We start from the raw sequence: 14,717 nt of genomic DNA on the forward strand, positions 1-14,717 counted from the left end.
TCACATCCACTCCAAATAAGCTCTATCCCCTTTTTTTGGAGTGAATGCAAGGCAGTGAAGCCTTGAGCTAGGATTTGTAGAGCCCAAAAAGATGAAAACAAAGAACTAAGAAAAAGAAAAGGAAAAAAATTGTGATGACAAATTTATGGGAAAGAGTTTAACTCATGCAGAACATATTGGTGGGTGAATAACTGTTATGGATTCTCTGAGTTAAGTTCCTAGTGCAAACTCAGGAAACTGAAATTAGAAGCAATACTTACAAAATTGAGAAACATAAGTTTTGGAAGAGAGCTCAGGTGCAGGGACTTTTGAAGGACTATGAAACCTTGAGAATTAGCTAAAATATCTCTGAGTCCTAAGATTTCTAGAGCCCCTATACATGGAAATCTCAGGGGTCTACATTTGAAATTCAATCTAACCCGTCATGACCTTCATACAAATCTTCACCCTTTTTCAATAGATGTTAGCTAAATGAATACCAAGTGCCAGTATGATTTTCCAAAGCTTTCCATCTCCTAAGCGTCTAGTTGTAACTACGATTTTTCTCTACTATAAGTGAGGGCTATCAATAAAATTTGGAGTACCATTCTTTCCAAAAAAAAAAGATTCAATCCTAAATCCTCATACATTAGCATACTTTGGTAGAAAATAAAACTCAATGATGAGGTTCTTGAGAAGCTAAAATATGTCAAGAGGTCAAGACCACCTTTTAGAATTGGAATCCTGTTTTTTAAAAAAGCTGAAGACAAGCACCATGTGCAATCGTGGTGCAATCATAGCCCACGTCACTTTAATAAAACGACAGCATTTCATAAACAGAGCCCCTCCCTCCTTTTTCTTCAACCTCTCTTTCTCCCTCTTCCTCTCAGATTAGGTGGGAGCAATAACATGAAGATTTTCACTTGTCAATGGTGCAAAGGCTGAACCCCACAAACTCGTTGAGGATCGTCATCAACAGTACCACTGAGTTGGAACTCCCTCTCCTTCTCAGCTTTCTCACCCTTCCCAACCTGCTCAGCCCACTCTACACTAATTCCACTAGTGTGTTCTCCTGTGTTTGCCAAAGTTAGATTTTGATAGCTTTTGAAAATTTTATTTATGAAATCTGCAATTGAGTTCCTAGCTAAAGAAACAATTTTTTTTTTTCTCAAATTATGGTTTGATGTATAAAAAAAAAAAAAAAATGTTTTTCTTGTTAATATTTTTTTTTTTTTTTGTATTTTTCCCTTCATACTCATATTTATAATCTGTTTAGCTATTTTTTTATGGATTAAATTAGAAGTTAGATTCCATAACATTACAAAGTGGTGGTTTATCTTCAACCATCAAAAGCATATGGGTTTGCAAATTGTTTGAGGTATTTGGCAATTTGCGAACCGGAACTTGGGAGAAAGTTACAAATTGGGTTTGGGAGAATTGAAATCGGGGCTGTAAACTGGGAGAGATCTGCAGATTAAGTAATAAGCGAATTGGAAATGGAAGAAAGTGGTTTGCGAACTGAACTGGGAGAAACTCTGGGTTTAGGAGACAAAGAATCGGGTTCTTGAGCAATGATACCCACACAACACATTTCATAACATATTTCATAACACATATTTTAAAGTGAGCGTATTTTTGTAAAGTGATGTTAAAATATGATTGTGTAATGTGTTGTAAAAAGTTATGTGTGTTTATCATTTTTCTAGCAAAATTGTTGCTGAGTACCCGTTGGAACTTGCACCCCGTGAGGCAAGCCTTGGAACCACGTACTTGAATTCAACTAAATATTTTAATCAATAAGAGAGAAGATTCAAGTAAATGAAATCACAAAAAAAAAAAAAATCAAAATCTATTCACATAAAACTTAACAAAGTTCTAACCCTACTTTTCTTTATCTTTTCTTTTCATGTATCAAAAAATAAAATAAATAAATAAAAATATATATTGTAGCTTTTTCTATTGTTAGTCCAATATCTTCTAAATTGAAAATTAACTTTAAAAAATAAAGCTTATACTTTCGAACTTGAAGGTTCATATTTGACAGGAAGTTCTTTACAGTAATGCTTTTAAGCTGTGAAAATCTGGAGAAGCAAAATGACACTTTATAGAGTGTGAAAGGCAGAGATGGTTGGGATTGGGACTTGAGAGGGATAAGAATTAATGTACTTGTGGAGATGGGAAATAAAGGAATAATCAATAAAAGTATGTCTAAGCAATTGCCTTTTTTTTTTTCCTTTTTTTCAGTGTGCTCTGTACAATTTATACCAGGGGAAAAAAAATGCAAGCAGCTCTAAAGTTCTACATGTTCCTTTTTTTTTTTGGGTATGTTAATATCTGATATTCTCTATATTGCCAGTGTCCCTTCACTGACTTGGTTCTCGTCTGAAGGATCTGAGGATTGAGTTTTCGGTCGAGTTACCATTCGAGAAAATCCATAACCAAGAGAACTTCCAGTATTCTCACATAGCTGCACAAATAAAACCATAAAATTGTAATTGTCCCTTTGTATTCCGGTTTTATACGAGACAGACTAGTTACACAGTTCTGCATTTCGTGGCCAAAGGCATAATTTTTGTTGTATCTGTATTTGGGGGAAAAACAAATACCTCGGTCAGCTCCGACAGATGCCGCGACCTGAATTCATTGATCGTGGCTGCAATTTCCGACATTGGTAGTTTCGTCTGAAGGGGGAACAAAGAGCTAAGGTAAAAAAAGAAACATACTAACCAAAAATAAACATTTAGCATTCATCTTTGCAAGAAAGTAGTTTTTTAATTACACAGTTTTTTCTTTAGGGTTGAATGTAACCGTTCCAACTTACCACAGTTTCTCTCCCTCTTTAGAAAGTAGAATCTTCTATTTATGCACGCATATAATATAAAACTTTGTTATCTTTAGAGCAATCAACCTAGACCTTGATCCATTTTCCATTTTATAATAATCTAAAATTCTTAATATTAGTAAGGATCATGGATTGCAGCTCGGTTACATGATGGCAAAATCTATGCACAACTAATGCTGAGGGAATGAATAATAAACCCTTCAATTATATAATATGCTACTCAATTCAATTGCACACAACTAGCCATCACCCAATTTGATTGCCCACTGCATGGCATCACTCAACAACACTAAGAAGTAAGAACATGTCGAAGCACCAAATGGACAAAAAAAGAAGTCCTATATGGACCACAGAGACGATCAAGTTAGTTACCTGAGCAAGAACAGCAGCCGCTAACTGTAGACTCGGTTCCAAGGTCTCTGGGACAACCTGCAAGTTATCTCCACAACGTGAGCTCTCATAACTGGGAAAGATGAATTATATAATCATTTTTTTCGCTTTTCTATAATTAGATAAATAATGTGCAGCAGACAACTTACCGCTGTAGCCCCTGCCTTTTCCAAATTAAGGCCGTGATCAACATCATGAGCTCGGACAAAGGTCTTCACATTGGGGAAATATTTGCTCAAAGCCCAAACAGTTCTATAATTTGCACCTGGGCTATCTAGAGTTATTGCCGCTGCAGATGCTCTTTCGGCACCGACTTTGTGAAGGACCTAGTCATGCAGTATAAAGCAAGTCAAATAATGAACCTGCAAGTAAGTAAACTTTCATACAGTCTGCCACACCTCTCGACTGCCAGCATCTCCAAAATACACAGGAAGGTCCAGGGCACGTCCAACTGCCACTCTATCACTGAAGACAGGAGATATAACGTTCATGTCATTGGCTGAGATATAATGTTCCAAGATTATTGAGCCATGCAGGCAAGTGGTAGACTCTAACATATATGATTGCACGTACATGCAATCAAAATTCAACACTTCAACTAAGAAGACTACTTTTGCAATATTTTTAATGCATCCATTTCCTGAAGGAAGGACAATCACATGTAAACACATCCCAATTACAGATTAACAATATGGAACTAATCATCTGAATGAAAGAACAATAACTGACATACATGCTGAGATTTTTAAGTCAATCAGTTACCTCCTTACATCAAGAGCAACAAAAGGAATCAATCGCTCTGAAAGAAGCTGGGCAATGATCTGGGAACCAAAAGCAGAAGGGGGAAAAAGACACTACAATTAGAAAAGCTCATATATTATGTACATACTTGATTTGCCATATCAATGATTTGATACGAATTTATTAAATGGGACCTCCAAAAAGTTACCATACCTGACCAACTCGTCCAAATCCACAAATGATTATGTGATCTTGCAAATCATCTGTCTGGAAAATAACCAAGCAGAAATAAATGAAGACTAATTATTGAATCATCTGTCTGCCACCATTGTATGAAACGCAAACAAAAGATATCCAAATACCAGACTATTTTGTAGGCTGCAAAAATTATATGATATAAAATGGCAGAGACTTCCTTGCAAATCAAATTGTCACATATTGAATTGGCCAGACATCAAACACAGGAAACGCAGTTGACCGTGACACCTCCCATATTAAGGAAACTAACCTCTTAAAAAGTTGAATACCACCAATCAGGAAACTCAATCCAACCAATCTTCCGATACAATTACTCATATACAAATGGAGTAAAGTACACAAAATTCATGTTGAAATGAACCACTTCACTATGTTTTTCACATGTAAACTTCAAAACGTTGTAGTAGAACCAACAAGCCAAGGAAATATATCCATTCTATTTTCTTTTATGAATAAAATAAAAGAAAAAATATATCCATTATATAATAAGTAAAATCCTTTCGGTTTACTTTTGTGAACACAGAGTGGCAACAAGCCAAGAAGGAAAGCAACCCGATATATGGACATGATTTAAACTATATACTAATTACTTCCTAGGGATTTCCAACAGCTAGGTACATTTGAAACTGCAAAAAGGGCATAAGCTTCTGTAAATTGAATGCAAAAGAATTACATGGACTATATTAAGTCATTTAGGAGCAGACTAACAGTGCAACTGCCGTTAAGCAAACATGGTCACCATGCTATTCTCTATTATTTTAGCCCCTTTATACTTGAAATAGTTAACTTACATGGAAAGAATAACATTTCATCTTTCTTGAGCATCTGAAAATCATTTAATGTGTCACAAAAATAATGATGAATCACCAAACTGGTTTTTGATGACTGCACTTCTGAACAGCAAAACACGGTATATTTTTTCTTGTTAACATGAAGTTATGTAAAAAAAATTGGCAAAAATGCCTTCCCTAGATATCAAAAGCTGCTTTAACTCTCAATCTTTGCAACCAATAGCAGTGAGTTCACACTTTACCTCACTCTCAACAGGTAATAAACTTCGAACATCATGCAGCTCAAAGCGGGAGGCAATTAACTGGCCTCCAGCAGCTAGCCAAGGTGTGAGGGCCATTGAAATTCCCACCACCAGAAACAACAATGATGATAGCTGAGAAGACATTATACCCTACAGAAAACACCAATCATTGAAATAGTACCTGGAAAAATATCATTTTTTTACTGAAAAAAATGCATTGGTTATAATCAGGAAAATGATAACATCTTTTTTTTTTTTTTTTTTTTTTTTTTTTTTTTTTTTTTTTTTTTTTTTTTTGTTTTATGACGGGGGAACCACCCCACGGCAGAGCTATTAAGACTTAGTGACCACCCCCGGGGAGACTAGCACAGCAACCCACCGCCATAACCTCTCACTTAAATTGCAGTTTGAAGCCAAGGGGAATCGAACCTATGACATGGGGCTCATGCGCACAAGTTCGCCCTTACCACTTGGGCTATCCACGGGTGGGTATGATAACAATCTATGTTTCCTAACCTCTTTTAATTTTTATAAGCAACCAAATTTCATTAGAGAGTGGTAGTGGCACAACCCAATTATAATAAAAATATGCATAGGAGAGTTCCTTGTTGAGGGGAAATCAGAATTGGTCCTAGCAAGTAGGACGAAAGCAACATTGGAGAAGGTGGAATTGTAATGCCAACAAAATAGAGACTTGTGCCATAGAAATACAATGTGCTATACGCTCACACTTGCTATTGTTTCAGGGCCAAGTGGTGTGAGTGTATAGCACATTGTATTTCTATGGCACAATTCTCTATTTTGATTGGCAGTACATCCACGGGCTTTTCAAAAGTTCTCGTGGTCTACATCAAGGGGAACAGTTATGCCCCTTGTTCTTAGTATCGGTCTTGGAAGCTTTGAGTAGCATATTATGTGTAATTGTCATAGGGGAATCTCATCAGGTTTTTCAGAGGGACAAACAAACAAGGATGAGCTGCTAGTGTTTCATCTCCTTTTCATGGATGAGACATACGTACTCTATGATCATCCAGAGGACTCTCAACAAGTTAATTCAGCAAAGCGAGTATGGTCTAGCCAAACTTTCTTCCTGTTCCCTCTAAAACTAGGCCCGTCAACATTACGAAAATTATTTGAGCATAAATAAGACCAAACACCTAAATAGCCATACCAAACATCTAGGAGGCTGTCCAGATAATGGAGAAGGGTGTTTATTATGAATCATAAGTACAGAGTAATCTGTTAAATGCAAACCTCTCAAGTCTTGCAGCTAAAAACAATTATAGTTTGTAAGGAAAACCTGATTAACAGCTTCGCCAAACGCCACAAAGGCAAATTCTCCACCCGGTGCAAGTAAAAGACCAACTCTTATTGCAGATATTATTGAAATACCAAAAAGCCTACCAACTAGAGCAACCAATAAAGTCTTTCCACCAATCAAGAGTCCCAATGTTCCACTAATCACTGGAAAGTTGGAAACAAGAAGTTTTGGATCGATAGACATGCCAACCTGAAAACCACAAAGACTTCCATCAATTGCACATGGGGCATCATTGATCAATATATTTTCAATTAATGGGCTAAACTCGAGCAAAGTCTTTTACTTAAACATCAAATACCATTTTTGTAAGTATGGCAGTGTGATAATCAGTACAATTTTGTTCATTTTGATAAAAGCACCAAAAATAGCCAAATGATGCCTTATAAGGTAGATGGCCTGAAGCTGGAAGATTTCAAACAGTGCTGCGAATGATTTCCAAATTTAGAATTTCTCTTTTGGACAATGCTTATGGGCAATTCTTTTTATAATTGAAAATATTAATGAAGAAAAAATAAAAATAGATCTTAGAGAAAGTCAGTGTAATCTCCCTACCGTCATGAAGAAGAGACCCAATAAAAGGCCACGATATGGAGCAATATCAGACTCAACCTGTAAGGAAAATTCAGTTTCTGCAAGAAGCAATCCAGCCAAAAATGCTCCCAATGCCATGGAAAGTCCAGCCTGCTCCAAGGAGGACGAAAAGAGATGGTTAATTTTTTATTTTTATATTTTGATAAGTAAACAAATTTTATTGATTGTACAGAACTCTAATAGAAAAAACAAAAGGCATGCCCTAAGCTAAGTAGGAACGAAAAGAGATAGTTATTACTAAGAAATACATGAAGAACAACCAACAATAAGATGCAGAGTCATACCCTGGCTGTAAGTAGACTGGTACCCAGAATAACAAGCAGTGTATTGGCAGAGAATATTTCTGCATTTTGATTTTCTGCAATTTGCTTATAGATTGGTCGAAGCAACTACAAAAACCAGGGAAAGGAAAATTAATGCCACACAAGCTGTATTTCATTATAAGAAAACTTCATAGATATAATAATGGTAGCCATTGTGATCCAAGTCCTGACAGGAAAAAAAAAAAAAAAATCCCAGGCATCTTCTTAAGACACAAAAAGAAAAAGTAACCTTTAAAAAAATCCTACAACTGTGAGCATAATAAGTTTTAGTAGCATCAGGGCATCAACAACCTAGAAAGGGGCTCTATTTATCACTTGCAAATTCCAAATGGCCCAAAAAGCTAAGAAGGTTTATCTAGATATCCTGAGATGATATTATGAATCGCAACTGAGCACATATCAAATCCACAAAACTAACCAGAACCTTAGCACTTAATCTGTAGCAGATTTGAAGTAATATATGGTCAGAAGTGGCCAATGAAAAGTAGTGCTAGGGTCATACGAATCTCACAGATTTCTGAAACTTACCAAACGTCCACCAGCAATTATGGCAGTGATGGCAACTACTGCCTTAACAGCAGCCAGTCCAAGAGCTTCAGCAATGGCTTGGAAACCAACCTGAAAAACAGCAGATGAATTTTTCTCAAATGACAGAATAAAGTGATACAAGAAATCATGACAATAATAACAACAAACAATTACGAGTAAATAATTTCCATATCTATACTCAAAAAGAAGAACAAATAATTATTCTGCATTAAATGATCAACATCAAAATGTGCAGAAAGCAAGGTTGGATCAGGAAGTTTGGGGTTGATCTATGAATAGCACATGCTTTGGAATGAACACCACCGGAGGATGCAGATCATTCCCGTCATCTTATCATGTTTGACTGAAAAAGAACTCCAAGAAGTCTTTAGTTAGCTAAATGATGAAACAAAGACGCAGAGCCAAAGAAATTTTGAGAGGGAAATAGAGAGAGAGAGAGAGAGAGATGATAATATGAAACTATTATTTAGTAAACAATGCAATATATCCATCTGTAGTGTGACACTATTAGTGTTGCACTTTTTTTTAACTATTTTTCCATTGACAGATTTTTAATGGTGTGAACTTTCATGAATTTCTTGTATCACTAAACTAGCATGCATAGGCAATGCTCTTGTATATGTCTTGTATACTTGGGCTCTTGCCTATTCTCATGATCAATAAAATTTTGTTTTCCAATCAAAAAAAAAAAATCTGTTAACAGATTAACTTGACCCTGCCATATATTTTCTTTTGTCTTCTTCTAATTTCTAATCAACCATCTTTAGCCCTTTTTTGCAAGTAATATAAATTTATTAAGAATGAAAAAGGCAAAACCCAACTAATAAGAGGAGCACCGAACTAGAAAAGTAAAGGATCAAGAAACTCCTGAAAGCAAGATAAAGAAAGAAAGTCAAAAGCAGTCATTCAGTGGAAGAGGGTTTCAAAGAAGAAAGCCTTGAATTCCAACACCATCTTCTCACGGTCTTCAAAACTTGTAGCATTCTGTTCTCCCCATATTTAAATCAATTATGTTCATAACACATTTTGAGTCATGAATAAGTAATAGTAGTGGCTAAGAAAATAAGTATTCATAGCATTCGCCATATTTGATAAAGCCATTAAAAGGAAAGCCAAAGTACAAGAAATTATTACCCCTCCTTTGGATGAATTGGGTGAGATAAGAGGAATGAGTATCAGCAAAACAACAACAGCCAAATCCTGTAAGAAAGCGAAATAAATGAAAGCAATTAACTTTAAATTGCATTTCTTTGTATGAAACTAAAAGAGTAAAGTGCAGCAGGAAAAAAAATCAACAAGAAATGGAATTCTACACATTCTAATCAAGAAGCAAGGCTATATGGAAGCTAAATACCAATATTATGCATCTTTACATATTGATTTTATATTTTCCGCCTATCATACTGTGAAGATAAACATGACGAAGCAAGCAACGGTGTGTAGGTCCGCAAGTAAGAAGCAGTTCAGTCAGGCATATCATCTGAATAAAGGAGCTGCAATATCTTGCACAAGGCATTTATTTCAAGGAAAGATGCTTCTTAAGCTGTAATTTCAAAACTAACCTGGAAAAGCAAGACAGAAAATGTGGCTCGCCCATGTCGTGATGTGCTCTCACCTCGTTCCTGCAACACCTGCAAAAGAGGTCGACAAAATTTGATTCACTTATCAATTGAGAATATGTCAAATTGCAAGTTCCTGCCGTTTTCACTGATATAGAAATATGTTTAGCAACATGTTCAGCATGGAATCAGAGCTGTGATAAGCCACATTATCATAGAATCATGGACCAAGTCTAATGGGTGTTTTCACAGATTTTGCAAGAGGTAGAAAAAGTAATTAATATTGAAAAGACACAACATAATCCAGACTCCAGAGGATACACAAATCTGTTGTATGGTATAACACTAATGCAAAATAGGGAGGTTGTAGTACGAGGAAACAGGAATTTCCTAGAAGTAGGAGCAAAATATGCTCATTATAGCTACCTCTTACCTGGAGTACAACAGCAGTGGATGATAGTGCCAGGCCATTCCCAATGACGATTGCAGCAGGACTAGGCTGCCCGCAAACAAAATGAGCAACCAAGCCAACCACCACTGCTGTCACTAAAACCTGCATTTGTATTGCATATAAGGCATCTAAGGAGAAACCAAACACAAATAATAACCAGAAAAGATGAAGTTTCACAATCACCTGAGCAGAGCCTAACCCAAAAACATATTTCTTCATGGAGCTTAGCCTTTCAACAGAGAGCTAAAAAACCCAGTTCAAAGCATCAACTGATGATTTTTTATTAGGACATGTAAAATGTAAAAGTACAGCAGAATATTAGAAATAAACCCAACCTCAAGGCCAATATTGAACAACAAGAAAACAACTCCAAATTCAGCAATTGCCTTTGTCCCATGCACATGGCGAATGATGGATAGGCCATAGGGCCCAATCAGGATGCCAGCAGCCAAGTAACCAAGAACAGGACTTCCTATAAATTGCAGAAGATACACCATCACGGAGACAATGCATAAAACTTTGGACATATATATTAAAAAGGAAATAAAGGCCCGGTGACATAGGCGCAGATGATGTCTTGGCACATAAATAACCAGAAAAGCTAGTCATCATTTCTGGCTAAGTTCAAGAAAGCAAAATAGAATGTAAACAAGGAAACTGAAATATAGAAAAGAAAAAGGCTTCTCGGTAATTTGTCGATTAACAGTTATAGTCAGTGATATGGGATCATGCACCTAAACAAATTCAAATTCTAAAAGCATCTACAACTACAGCCTCAGTACATTCAATAATAAAGTTCGAGGGTCGTGAAGGATAATACGAATTCAAATACCTCCAGGAATTTTTTGAAAGGTAGGCACAAATATTACGCTAGCAAGCAATAACCACAACATGTCGAACAGGGAAGCTTCCTCCTCATTCACCTAAGAAATGATTGTGGAAATGATGAGATAAAAAAATTATAGGCATGCAAGACTTAATACTAAAAGACAGAAGCAGTGAAGAAAATATGATGGCATGCCTCTCCAGGAGGAAACACCGCAATTAGCTTTTTAATTCTCTCAGGTAGTTTCCGCAATTGTTGAATCAGAGGCTTTGCACTTGAGGAAACTTCTTCAATACCAGCTTCAATACTAGTGCTGATGAGCTCAGGAGGTTGCAGCAGCTGAGCATTCCTCTCCGCCCGATTAGCATAAAAAGAGACCCTGTTAAGATTTCAGCATCTTGTAATCAGTGGGAGAAAACAGTCACACTGCATATAACAACCTAATCAAAGAGTAAAGGCAGAGGATAGTCTTTCTGAAAATCCAAGGAAGAAAATATCTATATATTTAAGGCATTCAAGTACTGCCTGCCTTTTTCGGGTAAGTAAAGACCCTATTAGCCAATGAACAAGAGAAAAGCACAAATGGGAAAACAAGTTGATGAGACAAGGACAATATTATTAAGAAAAAAATAGTCAGTCCTTAGCATTTACACATAACATTCGTAAAGAAAAGAATCTCTCTCGAAGATCATTCTCTCAGAGTTGCTTAGAACTCCAGAAATCTCATGCCAGATCAGAGTAGTCATGCTCACCCAAGACAATAATATTCATCAATTATGCAATATACGAATTATTTAGAAAAGCAGTTTAGCAGGATTAAAAATATAAATTTAAGTAATAAAATTTTATTTGAAAGACCAAAAGGTGAAACCCTGGTACACATGATTATCCAAAAGAAACACCAATCTAGAAGGAGAGAATGAAAACAAAATATTTAGTAATGATAATCAAAACCAAGAAGTAGCATTTCTGATACATACCCTGCTCCAAATAGCAACAACCCAAAAACTAGCTTAGGCCCTTGCTTCCTCACAGACCCCATGAGACCCTGGAAAACTGATGCTAGAGTCAACTCAGTCCCATCTACAGTAAAGGAGAAAAATGATGCAGAAAAGAAGCGAGAAGATTTCTTCAATAATGCCTTGGGAGAATTAAAGGGTGATGTCTCCTTAGTCAAATCCTTCTGCACATCCTGCTTTTTTGATTGAACCACATTCTTAGATTTTTCTGCCTCTAGTTCAGCTTCCTTAGGTGAGTCTAAACTTAACTTTCCACTCTCATGATCACTTGAATCATCAAATTGGTTCATGTATTCAACATTCTGATTGCTTTTGCCAGGCAGACTATCTGGTAAAGGCTTGACAACAAAAGAATCAGCATCAGCTAGCACATCACTGTCCCTTTCAACAGTAACATTATCAGAAACACCTTGGACAGTATTCTCCTCCTCAATGACAGCCTCTCCACTCAGGGACTGTCCTTGGATGGTTTCTGCATGATCAACATAAGAACTGGACAGAGATTTATCTGCTTTCTGTAATGCAATCTCTGCATCATTCAGTCGTTGTGTGGCCTCAAGTTCAAAGGCAACAGCTTGCTCAGCTAAAAGCATTATGTTCGCTACATCCTCCTCCGCTTTCAAGGCACTCAACTGCACTTTCTCCGCAACTTCGTTCAACTTGTCCACTTCCTTCTGCAACTCCTCCTTTTTACTCTGTAGGAACTTCAACTTTGCCTCACAATCTGTCAAACTCTCTTGACATTCTTTAATCTCGTGTTGAGCAGCTAAAAGTGCTTTTTCCTCTTCAACAGACCCTTCCAAAGAATCAACTCCTCCTTTTGCAGCCTCCAAAGATTCTACCACCACTTTAAGCCTTGCTTCTGCTAATGAAAGAGCCATTGTTGCTTTTTGAACAGCCTCCTTGGCAACAGACTCTTCATTCACTATTTCCTGAATAGTATCAAGGGTAGAATTAACATCATTCCAAGCATTTGCTGCTTCATCCTGTAAAGCAATTGCAGTTTCTGATATTTTCTGGGCCTTTTCCTCAAAAAGGGTACTATTGACACGCGCAACTTCCAGTTCTCTCGCTGCCTTTTGCAACAATTCCCTCAGTTCATCCACAATATGCGGCTCCACTTCTTCTCCCCGCCTCTTTTCTTCTCTGGAACCATTTAACTCACCACCATCAACTCCTGAGCTCTCATCACTACTTTCCATGAATTCCACGTTTCGACCATTCCCATTTACATATGCTAAAGAATCATTACTCTGACACCATGACTGAACTGCTCTTGACCCTTTAAAAACATAGTCAAAGCCACAAAAAAATGATAGTCTCAAATTTGATCTCCACAGTTGACTACCAAAATCTCCAGTGGACACTATATTCGAATTCTGAGAACCATTAGAAGCAATATTTCTTTTAGTCTTCTTATTCAAATGCGATTTCAAAACAATTCTTGAATTACACAGAAAGTTACAGCCAGAGTCTCTGCTTTTAAACTGCAGATGCGAATCAAAATGATCCAAAATCTTATAACTTGTGCCTTCACAGCCATGGAACACATTCAGCTGCTGAAAACTACAGGCAAAATCCATATTTCTCAACCCTTTTGTGGTAGATAACTCTATAGTGCACAAATCTTCATACACCAAGTCGACAATACATTTCAGATACTCACTTCAGCCCTAGTCAACACCTGGTGAAAGAAAGTCAATTTCAGAAAATGAAAAGCATGTACAATATTACTGAATCCAGTCCTCATTACTTGCGTATAAAACCGATTTTCTCCTACCCTACAACAACGTATACATGCATTGGGATGTTGCAAACACGCACCATACGCACATAAATACATGCATGTCTCTATACCAAAATAATGTGAGTGAATAAAAAATTGTCACTATTTTAAGCTGTAGCTACGAGCACCAATCATACTCGCAACGTGAAGATAACTAATATTTGTGTATATACATTTATGCGGATGTACACTTGCATACAGACATGTAGTATGTATTTAGCATGCGAGTTTAAGCATCTGTATAAGAATGGTTGGACTAACCGATCATCAGCGGGAACTTTGGAGAGCGAGCTGAGAAAAGCAATGGCAGAACTTCGGGTGAAAAATGACGGAACTACTAACAAATTGACTTAAATTTAAATTAATTGGACTATTATTTTGTACAGTGAATGAATGCAAATTTTCGCTACAGGCTCTGCTTTCTCTCTCTACTTTCTCGCTGTTTGTTTGGGAGGTAAGAAACAGTGAGAAAATGAAAGTTTGCCGAGAAAATATGATTATTTAGTGGACCAACTTTCACTTGAGCGAATTTACAGAAATGGCTAGATTGATATTATTATATGTGCTAGGAATATCCTCAGAAATCCTATTCCCACTCGCCTGGATCCGCGTGTGAAACACCATCCACTGGTGCGTGCGTGACGTTAGATTTCAAATTTTTTATATTTAAATTATTAAAATTAAAAAACTTAACTGTCATTAATTATTATATTTTTTTATCTTGTGCAGTGCTATTATGTCACCCAAGTTTATGGACTTGGTGTGCCTCCTATCGTAAATTACACCTTATTTTTTATTTTTGTTTTAAATATTTTTTGAACCTCTTTAAATATTTTTTTTAAAAAATCAATATATTAATAATCATTTCCTTAATCATTAAGTAAAAAAATTAACATAAAATAAAATGTATGAGCGATCAAATTGATAAGACCAACTTAAACAGCATAGTATCATTTTCCTCTAATTTATACTATATGCATGTTCTTTTATGTAATACAATTGTTAACAAATTTTTAAGTTGATTTTTTTTTGTGAATGTTTTGAGGTTC

The 14,717-nt window shown here is 36.3% G+C and overlaps 1 protein-coding gene across 1 annotated transcript; it reads right to left on the minus strand.

Annotated features, from left to right (window-relative positions):
* Positions 1-2,169: 2,169 nt before the first annotated feature.
* Positions 2,170-14,194, minus strand: LOC121253934 (K(+) efflux antiporter 2, chloroplastic-like). The gene is made up of 21 exons (XM_041153859.1): positions 13,930-14,194; positions 11,844-13,566; positions 11,059-11,242; positions 10,870-10,960; positions 10,373-10,509; positions 10,221-10,280; positions 10,020-10,139; positions 9,590-9,658; positions 9,162-9,227; positions 8,007-8,096; positions 7,440-7,544; positions 7,117-7,245; positions 6,544-6,753; positions 5,244-5,393; positions 4,166-4,219; positions 3,974-4,032; positions 3,610-3,676; positions 3,361-3,537; positions 3,194-3,250; positions 2,586-2,660; positions 2,170-2,446 (listed from the first exon to the last, which is right to left on the minus strand). Exons 2-21 carry the CDS (start codon positions 13,463-13,465, stop codon positions 2,324-2,326), a joined length of 3,645 nt encoding a protein of 1,214 aa, XP_041009793.1. The 5' UTR covers positions 13,466-13,566; positions 13,930-14,194; the 3' UTR covers positions 2,170-2,323.
* Between the last annotated feature and the right edge of the window lie 523 nt (positions 14,195-14,717).

Source organism: Juglans microcarpa x Juglans regia, chromosome 1D, assembly GCF_004785595.1.
Source record: "Juglans microcarpa x Juglans regia isolate MS1-56 chromosome 1D, Jm3101_v1.0, whole genome shotgun sequence".
Taxonomy (NCBI): Eukaryota; Viridiplantae; Streptophyta; class Magnoliopsida; order Fagales; family Juglandaceae; genus Juglans; species Juglans microcarpa x Juglans regia.

Bases quoted from the DNA above. Each gene is read 5' to 3' on its own strand.
- LOC121253934 (XM_041153859.1), bottom strand. From the start codon at position 13,465: ATGGATTTTGCCTGTAGTTTTCAGCAGCTGAATGTGTTCCATGGCTGT. The intron at 11,243-11,843 runs GTATGTATCAGA...AAATCTTAACAG, and splicing joins TTGTTGCTATTTGGAGCAGG to GGTCTCTTTTTATGCTAATC. The intron at 7,246-7,439 runs GTATGACTCTGC...TCCTTGGAGCAG, and splicing joins CCAGTCTACTTACAGCCAGG to GCTGGACTTTCCATGGCATT.